Raw genomic sequence first — 11,474 nt, 5'->3', positions numbered from 1 at the left:
TTACAGTTAGCAGTGTAAAGAGACCTTAAAGTAAACATCACTTAAATATTCACTTCTAGACTCTCTTCCATTGCCAGAGCAGGTAAAGAAGACTTCAGAATGAGAGACCAGTCTGTGACAAAATGGTTAGGCACATTTCTGTATCTTTTTGGGAGCCAAGTATTTATATGTTCAGGTTTCTTCAGTATCAGAATTGGATAACATCCACTTCATAAGGTAGTTACAGCCTACAGGAGTAGATCTGTGTTCTTCTCAAGGCTAGTCAATTAATATTTCAATCAATGACAAACTGAATAGCCTTACACAAACAACATGCAATTTGATAAAGATATTTAAGATGCATTAGGGTTAATCTGGAAAGGTAGTGACCAAAGCAAAATTAGAATTGGAAAACAGAATTCTGCTGTTTGGACTTTTTTTTTTTTAATTTTTTTTTTTTTTTTGCTGTTGAAACCAATGCACTCTGTATTTCACTTAATGCTATTAAGAAATTTGCTTTTAAAAATCTAGAGCCATTGCTTCTGCATACACCTATGAACTCTGAATTTTGGTATAATAAGTAAACTTGAATTTTACTAAATGGAAAACAACAGATGAAAATACTTCCCTTATTCAACTGTTCCCATGGAATACAGATTTTAAATTGTGTGATTGGAAGACAGCTGTTCTTCACCAGGCTGGACATTTTGCTCTGTAGCCAAGTAGTTTGTTGAACCTGTGCTGTACTTGACTAAAATCACTCCACTTGAATGATGTGTTTCACATTATAAATATGGATTGGGAGGGAGAGGGGAAAAACTACAGAGTAATTCCCTTTGAAACACGAGAGAACTGGCCTAGTAGGTCACTGGGGTACCACAACATTAAGAATTTAAGATGTGTTAAGAGACTTTCCTAGCACATAACAATGGTTTGCATTATGTGAGTATCTGCTATGCCAAGACATGAGAGGTTCTGTCGACAGTGCAGAAGGATTTATGTAAACTTGGACACATATTGATAGAAATTGTTAAGTTTTCTCATGTTCATTCAGTTCAAGATGACCAAAACCTTTTGCCACATATGGGCTAAGAATGCAGCAGAATTTGAATTTTAACAAACCCCACCTGTCTCATAGTGTTATTTCCAACAATTGTTTTTTTAAGCTCTGAACTTAAATGCACAACGTAAAACTTTACTCATGATCAGCAGAATTTCCATTATATCCATTATCAAAGGAGAATGACTTATAATTAACATATAGCCTGACACTGTATGTTTTATTTTTGACAGCCTCTAGTTTGGCAATAATGCTTGATTCTGCTCTAACCCACTGGCTTGTTTCTTTTTCACTTTTCGTAGGCTAGTCCCATGGGCATCACACTTTCAGCTGGTGAGTTGTCTTAAAAACAGATTTGAATATTAATTACAAAGGTCAGGACACTTAAGTTTTCATGGAAAAGAAGTTCAAATGCAGGAAGTTTGTTTAATGACATCTGGCAGATTGTGGACTTTTTGTGGACAGAAGATGATCTTGAAATAGGAGGATATCAAAACTAGGTTTTGGCAATATAGAGGAAGTACTGTCCATGTAGTTCTGTCATAAGCTTTAAAAATACTCTTATTAAATAAGTTTTTCCTTGAGACCACATAATACATGAAGCCAGTAAGAGTCCAAGGGTCAGAATCTTCTTCAGTTCTTATTCTCTGTGAGCTTTTTTTTTTGGCTTTTCTTCATAAGATTCTCCATACTCATTCACTCTGCTCTTATCCACAGGATAAAGCCTGAAAGAAAAAATAACCCTGAACATTAGCTACAGTACTGTCTGCTACCTGGAGAAATTAAGCAGCTCTCTGCTACTTAATTTTAAAAGTGAATTTCCTTCTCATCATATTCTCTATTCCCATTTGTAGCAGAAATACAAAACTGTTTTATAGATCAGTTACAGACACATCAGCTTCTTCACAGTAAGATTCAAACAGATGTCTCATGAAAAAGCCCTCTTAAGACACATTAGTTCCTCTAAGGCTTGGCTGGAGTACTTCTCAAGCAATTTAGGATACCTCTCAAATTTAAACTCAGTGCCCAGCCTGTATCAGAAGTTGTTGAGCTCTTAACATCTAGAAAAACTACGTTGGAATGGGACCTATTTTACTACACTTACATGCAATTACATAAACCAAATAGTGAAGCCCACATTTAGTAGTAATGATTAGTTAGGCACACACATCCCTATGTTCTGGTAAAGTGGGAACTTGGCTTAAAATTGTTTGCTCCACACAGAAATATTTGTCATTGGGAACAAGAAGACACTTTCTGTAGCTTCACCTCTGAACAATATTTCAACAATGACTGCCCACAGCCTTCTTTCTCATCTGAGTTTAGTTACTTAAAGAATCTGAAACTGGATGGATAGTCACTTTAGCAGAGAACCCATAACTTCTGTTTAAGAAGTAGACAGAGGACAGCAAAGCAGGGAAGTCCCTCACCAGAAAACATCCTTTGCTACTGCCTTGCAGAGCAACTTGGAAAGCATGTCTCAGATACTGGGCCTACATGTCTCAGGTTGATTTTTTTGTTTTGTTTGTTTGGGTTTTATTTGGGATTATTTGTTTGTGTTAGGTTTTCTGTTTGGGGTTTTTTTGTTTCTTTTGTTTTTGTTTGTTTTTTCATTTGTTTGCCTTTTTTAACTTGCAAATGTGAAACTACTGGGTTATTTTGGGGGAGGGAGAAGGGGCGCTGTGGGTGCTGAGAAGAGGAATTTTTTGACTACTCTCTTAAGCATGCTAAAAAGGCCTGTGGATACTGTCAGTTACAGCAAAGTGCTTTTGCTCCTCTCATCTGTACTGAGGCCTCCTTCACAGGATCCCCTGCTCGCCATTCCCTTCCCTAGGCACGTGCACAACTACCGTTATCCAGACCATGCTCTTTATCACTATGGCATCAAAATTCTGCTTGAAGACTATCCCAAGCTATTTCATAGCTCTTTATCTCAGCAGGAGTGCAACCATCTGCAGTGCTGTAAAACCTCTGATGAACATTAAAGAAAGGCATACCATCTTTGGTAGAGATAGACCAGGAACACGACATCGTCTCTAAAGCACGCCAGCCTATGAGATGTTGGCATTGTGATGATAAAAGCAAATATATCATCAATAAAGGTGTTGAATGCCTACAAATAAAAAGTGTATTTTAGTTGGCTGTACATGAAAGGAGTTATCTGTCATACAAAGCTACAGGAGACAAGCTTCCTCCTGAGACAAGTATTTTTCAGTAGGAACAGACTACTTCCATAACAACACTTAAGCGTTATGCTGAAAAACTAATTAATGCAAACTTTAAAGTGCTTTCTTTTAATGAAGACCATGCTGTGTACTACAGACCACACAGTTATAGCTACAAGCAAAAAGGAAGTAGGACTTCAGCTAGGGGAGAGGGAAAAAACAGAGAATCATAGAATCAGTCAGGGTTGGAAGGGACCACAAGGATCATTTAGTTCCAACCCCCCTGCCATGGGCAGGGACACCTCACACTACAGCAGGCTGGCCAGAGCCACATCCAGCCTGGCTTTAAACACCTCCAGGGATGGGGCCCCAGCCACCTCCCATTCCAGGGTCTCATGGTGAAGAGCTTCTTCCTCCCATCCAGTCTGAATCTCCCCACTTCCAGCTTCATTCCATTCCCCCTAGTCCTGTCACTACCCGATAGCCTAAAAAGTCCCTCCCCAGCTTTCTTGTAGCCCTCTTCAGATGCTGGAAGGCCACAAGAAGGTCTCCTGGGAGCCTTCTCTTCTCCAGACTGAACAGCCCCAACTCTTTCAGTCTGTCTCCAGAGGAGAGATGCTCCAGCCCTCTGATCATCCTCATGGCCCTTCTCTGGACACGTTCCAGCATGTCCAGATCCCTCTTGTAATAGGGGCTCCAGAATTGGATGGATCCAACTTCAGTGACATTTTTGGAAGAAACTGAAATAAGCTTTTATTTGTTCATTACTCAAATGATCTAAGACTTACAAAATGTCTGTTCACTTTTGTATTCTGTGGGACTTTGAAATTTCTGTAAAAAGTTGTTAATTTACTACTCTTAAGAATGTTAACTTGACAGCTTTGGAGAGATTTTAAAATATTTTCAGTACTCTCATGGAAGTAGTTACCCATTTCTCATTCAACAGATTTTTCTACTCCCATCTCTTACTCAAGACAATTTTCTACACCACTTCCACTCAACTAGGCATACTATAGGTTCTGTTTGTTTCCTAGACATCTGCTGGGAAAACAATGCAAACAGGCTCCAAGCATGCAAAGGCAGCAATATTTTGTCAGAGAAGGTAAAGAAAGTAAACAGAAAGGCAGCTCCTCTCAACCTGGCTCCCACCTACAGAGAGGACGAGAAATCAACTTCTGCAATGCACCAGCCCTAGCACTCATATGGTGCAATGAACTCACTAAAACCAGTAAGAAACAAATCCAGCAAAGAATATTCAGTGTTGGGTTAAGAACCTCAGTCAGCAACATGGCTTCTCCTGCCAGTATTAGCAAGCTGTACACTAATCCATATGATAAGAAGGGGGAAAAATGCTGTATTCTCTATGCACAGAAGGACTCGCTCTTCAAAATGAACCAATGTCTGTATGCTGGCACAAAGCACCACAGAAGATGGGAGTGTTGGGCAGGAAAGAGTTCTGATTAGTTACAGCAGGAAAGCTTTCTGACAAGTCAAAACAAACCCATTAATGCAGTGACTTAAGAACATGGATGGCACTTCTGAAGCCTGTGCAAAGAAGATTTGTCATGGAACCAAATAAAACTTGGCAAGTTGGAAAAGGCAGCCTTCCCAAGTCAACACCCAAATGAGTGATCCTACAATGATGAAAGGAAGAAAAAAAAGCTAAATGCTCCATCCTTCAGGTACTTGGGCAGTCCCCATAAGCCAATGATACTAAATGCACCAAGGCAGCCCATCTAAAAGCTAGTTTTCTTTTGAGATTTATGAAGAGTACTTTCAAATGAGGTAAAGTATAAAGGGCATAAACATGAAGAGTACAGAAACTGGAAAGTCATAATCATCTTCATTTTTAACAAGGACTTCCAAAACAGGAAAGAATTCAAATTAAGGAAAAACCTCAAAACTTCTAAAAGAACAATTGCATATGAGACCTCAGATTGCTCTTGTGACTCTTTACAATGCAGAAGAGAGCAAGAAAGTTTAAATATCCACTAGGAAAAGTAAATTACCCCTTCCAAAACCCAGTGAGTTAAACATAATTGAAGACATCATATACTTCTTTCTACATACTCAAAAGCCCTTGTTAAGATGCCAAAGGCCACCCACAAGAAGAATTATAGATGCTCTGTAAGAAAAGGCTATTCAGTAAGAGAATTTTAGTACTTTAGAGGTTATTGATTTAATACTCTCCCTTTGCTATTTAACTGCTGTCATCTCTGCTCACTTACTGTATTTTTTCCTAAGTAAGATTGTGAAATTACTTCACTTCCTTTACTCCCTTTACTTTGCTGATTGGCCTAGTCTGAAGCACTTCTTTACTTTTATTTTTGACTGTATTTCCCTATTGAACAGTTTAGTTGCTACTCTGCTACCAGCAGAATATTTTAGTCTATTTTCCCAGATGCCCCTGATTGCTTAAAAATACTGAGGCAGTAGAAAGTTGGGCTATTGCTGTATGAAAGCAAGAAAACTATGAAAGGCATTTGAAATGTCAAGATTTTAGTTCTTCTGTTCCAGATCATCTGCTCAGAATTAGCCACTGTCTTCAGCAGTGCGAGCACCTTTTCTTTTAAAGGGAAGAAAAAAGGAAGGCATTTGTTTGTGGAAATAGAAGAGAAAAAGGCACATTGTTGGCATCAAGGTCTTGATGATCCCAGGATTTCTCAGAACCATCAGGAAAACAAAAGACAGTACAAAAGTCCAGATGACTCAGAGAGGTGGGAAAGGATGGAGTCAAACCACTATCAGCTTTTCAGTGGTCCAAAAAAAAAAAACAAAACACCAAACCCCACTAACATATAGTTGCCAATTAAGGAACGAGTAATTGGAACTCAACAGAGAGTGTCTCTGGTCCTCTGTATCAGTGCAAGGAATTCTGACTGGGATATTTGGGTAGATCCATCTTGGTGCCTGAGCACTATACAATCCACCTAGATATACAAGTGGGTGCTGGTGGGTATGCAGGTATTAAAGGGTAAGTAAGCTGATTTAGTTTTGAAATAAACTCACCTTCCCCTCCTCCAAGATCTGTTGTTAAGCTTTGCTACAGACTCATGCTGTTTCCTACAGGAGCAGCCTAGGCAGTGGGCACCCCACAGTGCAGCCTCCTCTTCCACCATTTAACAACCCACCACCACACATTCATCACTGTGCTACCCAGAAGCTCAGAATTACAATCCCAGCTCAGAACAGTGTGTACATTACTTCACTCTCTTGTAGCTCCTGGAATCTGCCAAAGTAAGGTCTCTTAGTGGACCTGTCTGTTTCTTGGTACATACCCTTTGTAAATATCATCTCTCTCTTCCTAAAATGATGCATCGAGGCTGATGAATTTATTTGCAAGACCAACATTTATACCCACACAAGACAGTTGATAAAAGCAGTACTGTCATGAAAACTAGGATACAAGTATTCTCATTATATTGAGGTCATTAAAAAATATAATTTAAATTTTTTTTTAAAGGACAGTTGCAAACAAATTTAATTCTTCAACAACAAAAATAGCACTCTCTGCTGTAAGCTACATATTACTAAGCTGTTTCTTACAGGAAATAATTTCCACAACGACTGCAACAGTCTTTAAATGAGAGCTTTACTTACTTTGTATGTGAAAGCCTTCCATGGTAAGTGTGCAACAGATTTCATCTAGGAATAAAAATATCAATTGGTAATAATGTCTGGAAGAAAAGGCTAGAAAAGCAGTCAGGAGTCTTTGACCACTTTTTAATCTTACCTTGTAGTTTACAAAGAGTTGGGGCAGCATGAACAAGAATCCAAATGCATACACTCCTGAAGATAAAATACAGAAAACTTACAGACAAATGCACATCACACAACTATGCTTCCACAATTAAAATTTACACTCATTTTTCTAAAGGGAGAGAAGCATCTAATCCTTTTGGTCACTTTGGGTTCATGCATCTCCCATTCTCAATTAACATGACAATTTTGGAGCCTGTAGTCAAATCATTGCTTTATATTGCACTGGCCCAGCTGATAGGAGATAATTCTCTACTTTTGAGTCTTGGCCTCCATTTGAGGAAATAAACAAGAATAGAAAAAAAACATAGGGGACTCACCATTGACAAAACTGTTAATCAACCAGGAGTACCAGCTACAAACAAAGACAGACAGTTATTTTTTCACCTCAGCCAAAAATATATACCTGTAATACATCCTCTACATGGCAGCACGAAGATCAGAGTCTAAGACTACATGAGACTGTATGCTGGCTACTCCAAGAAATGGCTACAGTGTGAATTACTTTACCCAAGAACTAAATACCTCACATCTTCTTTTGATTAGGGAGGTCTCCAGAGAAGGTAGTTTAAGCAAAGGATCAGTCCATACAAGAAGCTTGGAGAGTATTAGCAACTGGTTTTGTATTTTTATTGTACTTCTGCACCCTAGCTGACATCAGGTAATATGGCACACTGAACCCTGACTGTACTAAAGCTTCAAAGATAACACAGTATTCTAGAGACACTTAACATGGCACTGTTAGGGCTTACCAAATTTCAAACAACAAATACCACTGAGTGCAAACCACTATAGTAGGCATTAAAAAACAAAAAAAAAATTAAACACAAGGAATCTACATTTTTTCCCTCTTTACATCCAACAACTGTTCCCAGATGTTCAATGCAGTAAAATCTTAGCAAAGTTAGCAGTAAAATCTTGACCACTATCTGTAACATTACTCTTACTTGGCTAAGTTCCATACTTCTGCTTGCAATAGTAAGAATGGCTAATGACTGTGACGCTCAGGTTACATCATGAAAAATTAAACTTGCACTGCTGTTTTAGTGACATGTTAACAGCAACATTACAGCTATAGCAGCACTTGACTAATCCACAAGTATCTGAAAAATGCATTGGAAACTTCCTGGAGGATTAAAGGATAATCCACTTGTAAGACTACATGTCACATTTCCTTACAGACAGATGTAACAATGACAAGAGCTCCGTAATGTGAATTGTTTGGACTTTCTTAAGCCACAGCTCGTGGAACACCTAGCAGATACTGTTTTGCAGTACTGAATGAGTTCAGTAATTTTGTGAGAAAAATATAATTTTAAAATAACTGCATATTTGTTAGATCCTGACCAAGATCTTCTGAAAAAAAAAAAAAGCAATTTTTCTAATAGCCCAGAAATTGCCCAAGTTTCTAGTACAAGTGCCATGGCTCCTGTAAGCAGCCAGAGTATGCTTTCTGATGTTACCTTAAGCTACTGCTTGCTCTCCCTCCAATCCCTTCTGGGCCTTAACACTATTAATTTTTATTTTTTTAAATAGGTATACAGGGGCCATCACCATGCTTGTGTTTGCAGAGCTTTTCTACAGCAGTCTCAGGGCTGCTGTTTGCTTGTCTCTCTCTCATACAAAATCAACTAGCTGTATTATTTTGAGTGAATGTGGACGAGAGTTTCACCTTTTCAAGAATCATAGAATCAGTCAGGGTTGGAAGGGACCACAAGGATCGTCTAGTTCCAACCCCCCTGCCATGGCCAGAGACACCTCACACTACATCAGGCTGGCCAGAGCCTCATCCAGCCTGGCCTTAAACACCTCCAGGGATGGGGCCTCAACCACCTCCCTGCACAACCCATTCCAGGCTCTCACCACTCTCATGGGCAAGAACTTCTTCCTCATGTCCAGCCCGAATCCCCCACTTCCAGCTTTATTCCATTCCCCCTAGTCCTATCACTACCTGATAGCCTAAAAAGTCCCTCCCCATCTTTCTTGGAGCCCCCTTCAGATACTGGAAGGTCACAATAAGGTCTCCTCAGAGCCTTCTCTTCTCCAGACTGAACAGCCCCAACTCTTTCAGTCTGCCCTCATAGGAGAGGTGCTCCAGCCCTCTGATCATCCTGGTGGCCCTTCTCTGGACACCTTCCAGCATGTCCATATCCCTCTTGTAATAGGGGCTCCAGAACTGGATGCAGTACTCCAGGTGGGGTCTCACCAGAGCAGAGCAGAGGGGGAGAATCACCTCCCTTGACCTGCTGGCCACACTTCTCCTGATGCAGCCCAGGCTCTGGTTGGCTTTCTGGGCTGCAAGTGCTCACTGCTGGCTCATGTTGAGCTTCTCATCCACCAACACCCCCAAGTCCCTCTCCTCAGGGCTGCTTTCCAGCCAGTCACTGCCCAGCTTGTATTTGTACTTGGGATTACTCTGACCCAGATGCAGGACCTTGCATTTGGTCTTGTTGAACCTCAAAATGAAATACTGAGTCTTCAGTTCTTGCTGAAGTATCAACATATTGCTGTAAGTCCCTGGCCCTAAAGGAATACAGACAGCCCCTTTCTTAAAAATGCTTTTTTTTGCTTGTCATCCTAGCTATCATATTTAGGAACAGAGGAATCTCATGGTCAGAGCAAATAATTTTGGGACAGTTTTTGCTTCTCTCTCAGTGACTGGACAGGTTCTCTCCTGTCACCTCATCTGATCTCTGCACATCAATGACAGCTTTCTTCCTCCTCTTCTGACTGACAGCTTAATCATATATGCAAGCAGTTGAATTCTCTACTACAGTCATACCAGGTTACTTGTGAAATAAAACAGCCTGTAGCTTAAAGGATGTTAAAATACCAGCTACTCTTCGGCTTCAGATCCCATAGAACATGAAATTTTCTGGTTTCTGGCTTATGAACCAAACAGACTAAACCAACTGATATTCATAACCCATCATCTCCAATAAATTAACACAGGGGGAAAAAAAAAGGGAAATGTTTCATTCTGTCTAAGATCGTTTATAGATTTACAGTACCTTTTGTATTTGACATTCAACAAGGAGTAACCTGCACCTCCAATACACAGTGGGTAGAGCAAATATGACAAATATTTCATAGCCTAATAGACAAGGAAAAGAGTTTGTTAGTTCACATTTTATATTCAGCAATCTTCTCATGGCATTAAAGACAGACACAATTTTTTTTCCTGAAAATATTTTCCTGTTTCCCCCATGTCTTCTATTATTTCCAGTAATGTTTCTAATTCTATAGAAGGGGATGAAAATTCCAATGTTCAGCTCAGGGAATGAAGTACCTCAGAGAACAGGCACCAAGAGACATCACAAAGATCAGAGTCTAAGAGTAGCTCTCTACTTAACACCTATTTTGCCATCTCTTTCAGAAATCAGGAAGCAGATGAACATTCCTCCAGGGTAAGTAAAAAGTGGCAAATATCAATTTTCAAATTTATGAATGACAACCCTTTAAGATATTTCTCTTCAGGTAAATCATCTGCAATTCTGCTTCAACTACGTGCAGCTAACAAAACAACTCTTTCCCTGTTACTTTTCAGAAATTATCAGAATGAACCTTCGCTCTCTGATAATCCACATGATGATAATCCACTTGACAACTATGATGTGATGGTTTGAAACTGACTTTTTAATTTTTCCTTGCAAAGTTCAGAACAGAGAAAGTGAAAGAATGTAAATAAGTCACTATTGGGTGTAAGAAAGCAAAATAACGATTGTTCTAAACACTTCCATTGGATAGATAGAAATGTTTAAGAACTATTACCCAAAACAAAGTAGGCACTCTGCACATTCTGCGTTCGGCAGTGGGGGCAGTTGCTGGGCTGTCTGGCTGCTGTTTTCTTCTTCTCTTCTGGCTGAAGATAACACACTGACCTTGGCAGCTAAGTTAACAACTTTCTGCTTAACTAACTCTGCTTCTCTGTCCAGGGGGGTCTGGGGGGAAGCTCCTGGGAAAGGGAGGCCCCTTTGGGAGGGTCCCCTTGGGGGGAAGCAAAGGGAGATTGGTTGTGCTTTTCTGTTGATTGTATATATTTGTAAATGTTGTGAATTTTGTATATTTGTACATATTCATTGCATTTCATTGTAGATTTTAGACTCTGCTTGTAAATACAGCCTTCATTTGCTTCCAGACTGGGCTGGCCTGGTTATTGTTGGTGGGGGGGGAATTTCAGCTCACACCGACACATATGAGAATACAGAAAGCACACTTGCAGCAATAAAAAACTGCAAAGCAAGTCAGTCAGTAGGCTACATACATAGACTTCATAGATCAGAAGTCACAAGATACCTTCTTACCTGGGTATCATACTCCTCAGTTTTCTTTTCAGAGTCATTGTATGTACCATACTGCAATATATATAAAGAGTACAATCATGTCAGAACTATAGGGACAAGCACTTGCTCTTTGATTCTGCAAACAGATTTAAACTGCAAACTGAACTGCTTAGACATTAAGCTAGGTAATGGTCTGAAGTGTTTCTAAGCATCTACACAAGAGTCATA

At 39.6% G+C, this 11,474-nt stretch overlaps 1 protein-coding gene across 1 annotated transcript in view; it reads right to left on the bottom strand.

The window, feature by feature from the left end:
• Positions 1 to 469: 469 nt before the first annotated feature.
• CLPTM1L (CLPTM1 like) overlaps positions 470 to 11,474 on the bottom strand; it is a 32,303-nt gene continuing 21,298 nt past the window's right edge. Inside the window, exons 11-17 of the mRNA XM_054381657.1 lie at positions 11,268 to 11,318; positions 9,975 to 10,057; positions 7,284 to 7,318; positions 6,938 to 6,993; positions 6,805 to 6,849; positions 3,037 to 3,152; positions 470 to 1,764 (exon numbers count right to left, since the gene is read on the bottom strand). Of these exons, the coding sequence (XP_054237632.1) occupies positions 1,680 to 1,764; positions 3,037 to 3,152; positions 6,805 to 6,849; positions 6,938 to 6,993; positions 7,284 to 7,318; positions 9,975 to 10,057; positions 11,268 to 11,318 (471 nt within the window). The 3' untranslated portion in view covers positions 470 to 1,679. The remainder of the gene's footprint in view (positions 1,765 to 3,036; positions 3,153 to 6,804; positions 6,850 to 6,937; positions 6,994 to 7,283; positions 7,319 to 9,974; positions 10,058 to 11,267; positions 11,319 to 11,474) is intronic.

This window comes from Indicator indicator, chromosome 6 (genome assembly GCF_027791375.1).
Source record: "Indicator indicator isolate 239-I01 chromosome 6, UM_Iind_1.1, whole genome shotgun sequence".
In the NCBI taxonomy this organism is placed as follows: domain Eukaryota; kingdom Metazoa; phylum Chordata; class Aves; order Piciformes; family Indicatoridae; genus Indicator; species Indicator indicator.
Note: the sequence above shows the minus strand (reverse complement) of the source record. Positions and strands in the feature narration are given on the sequence as shown.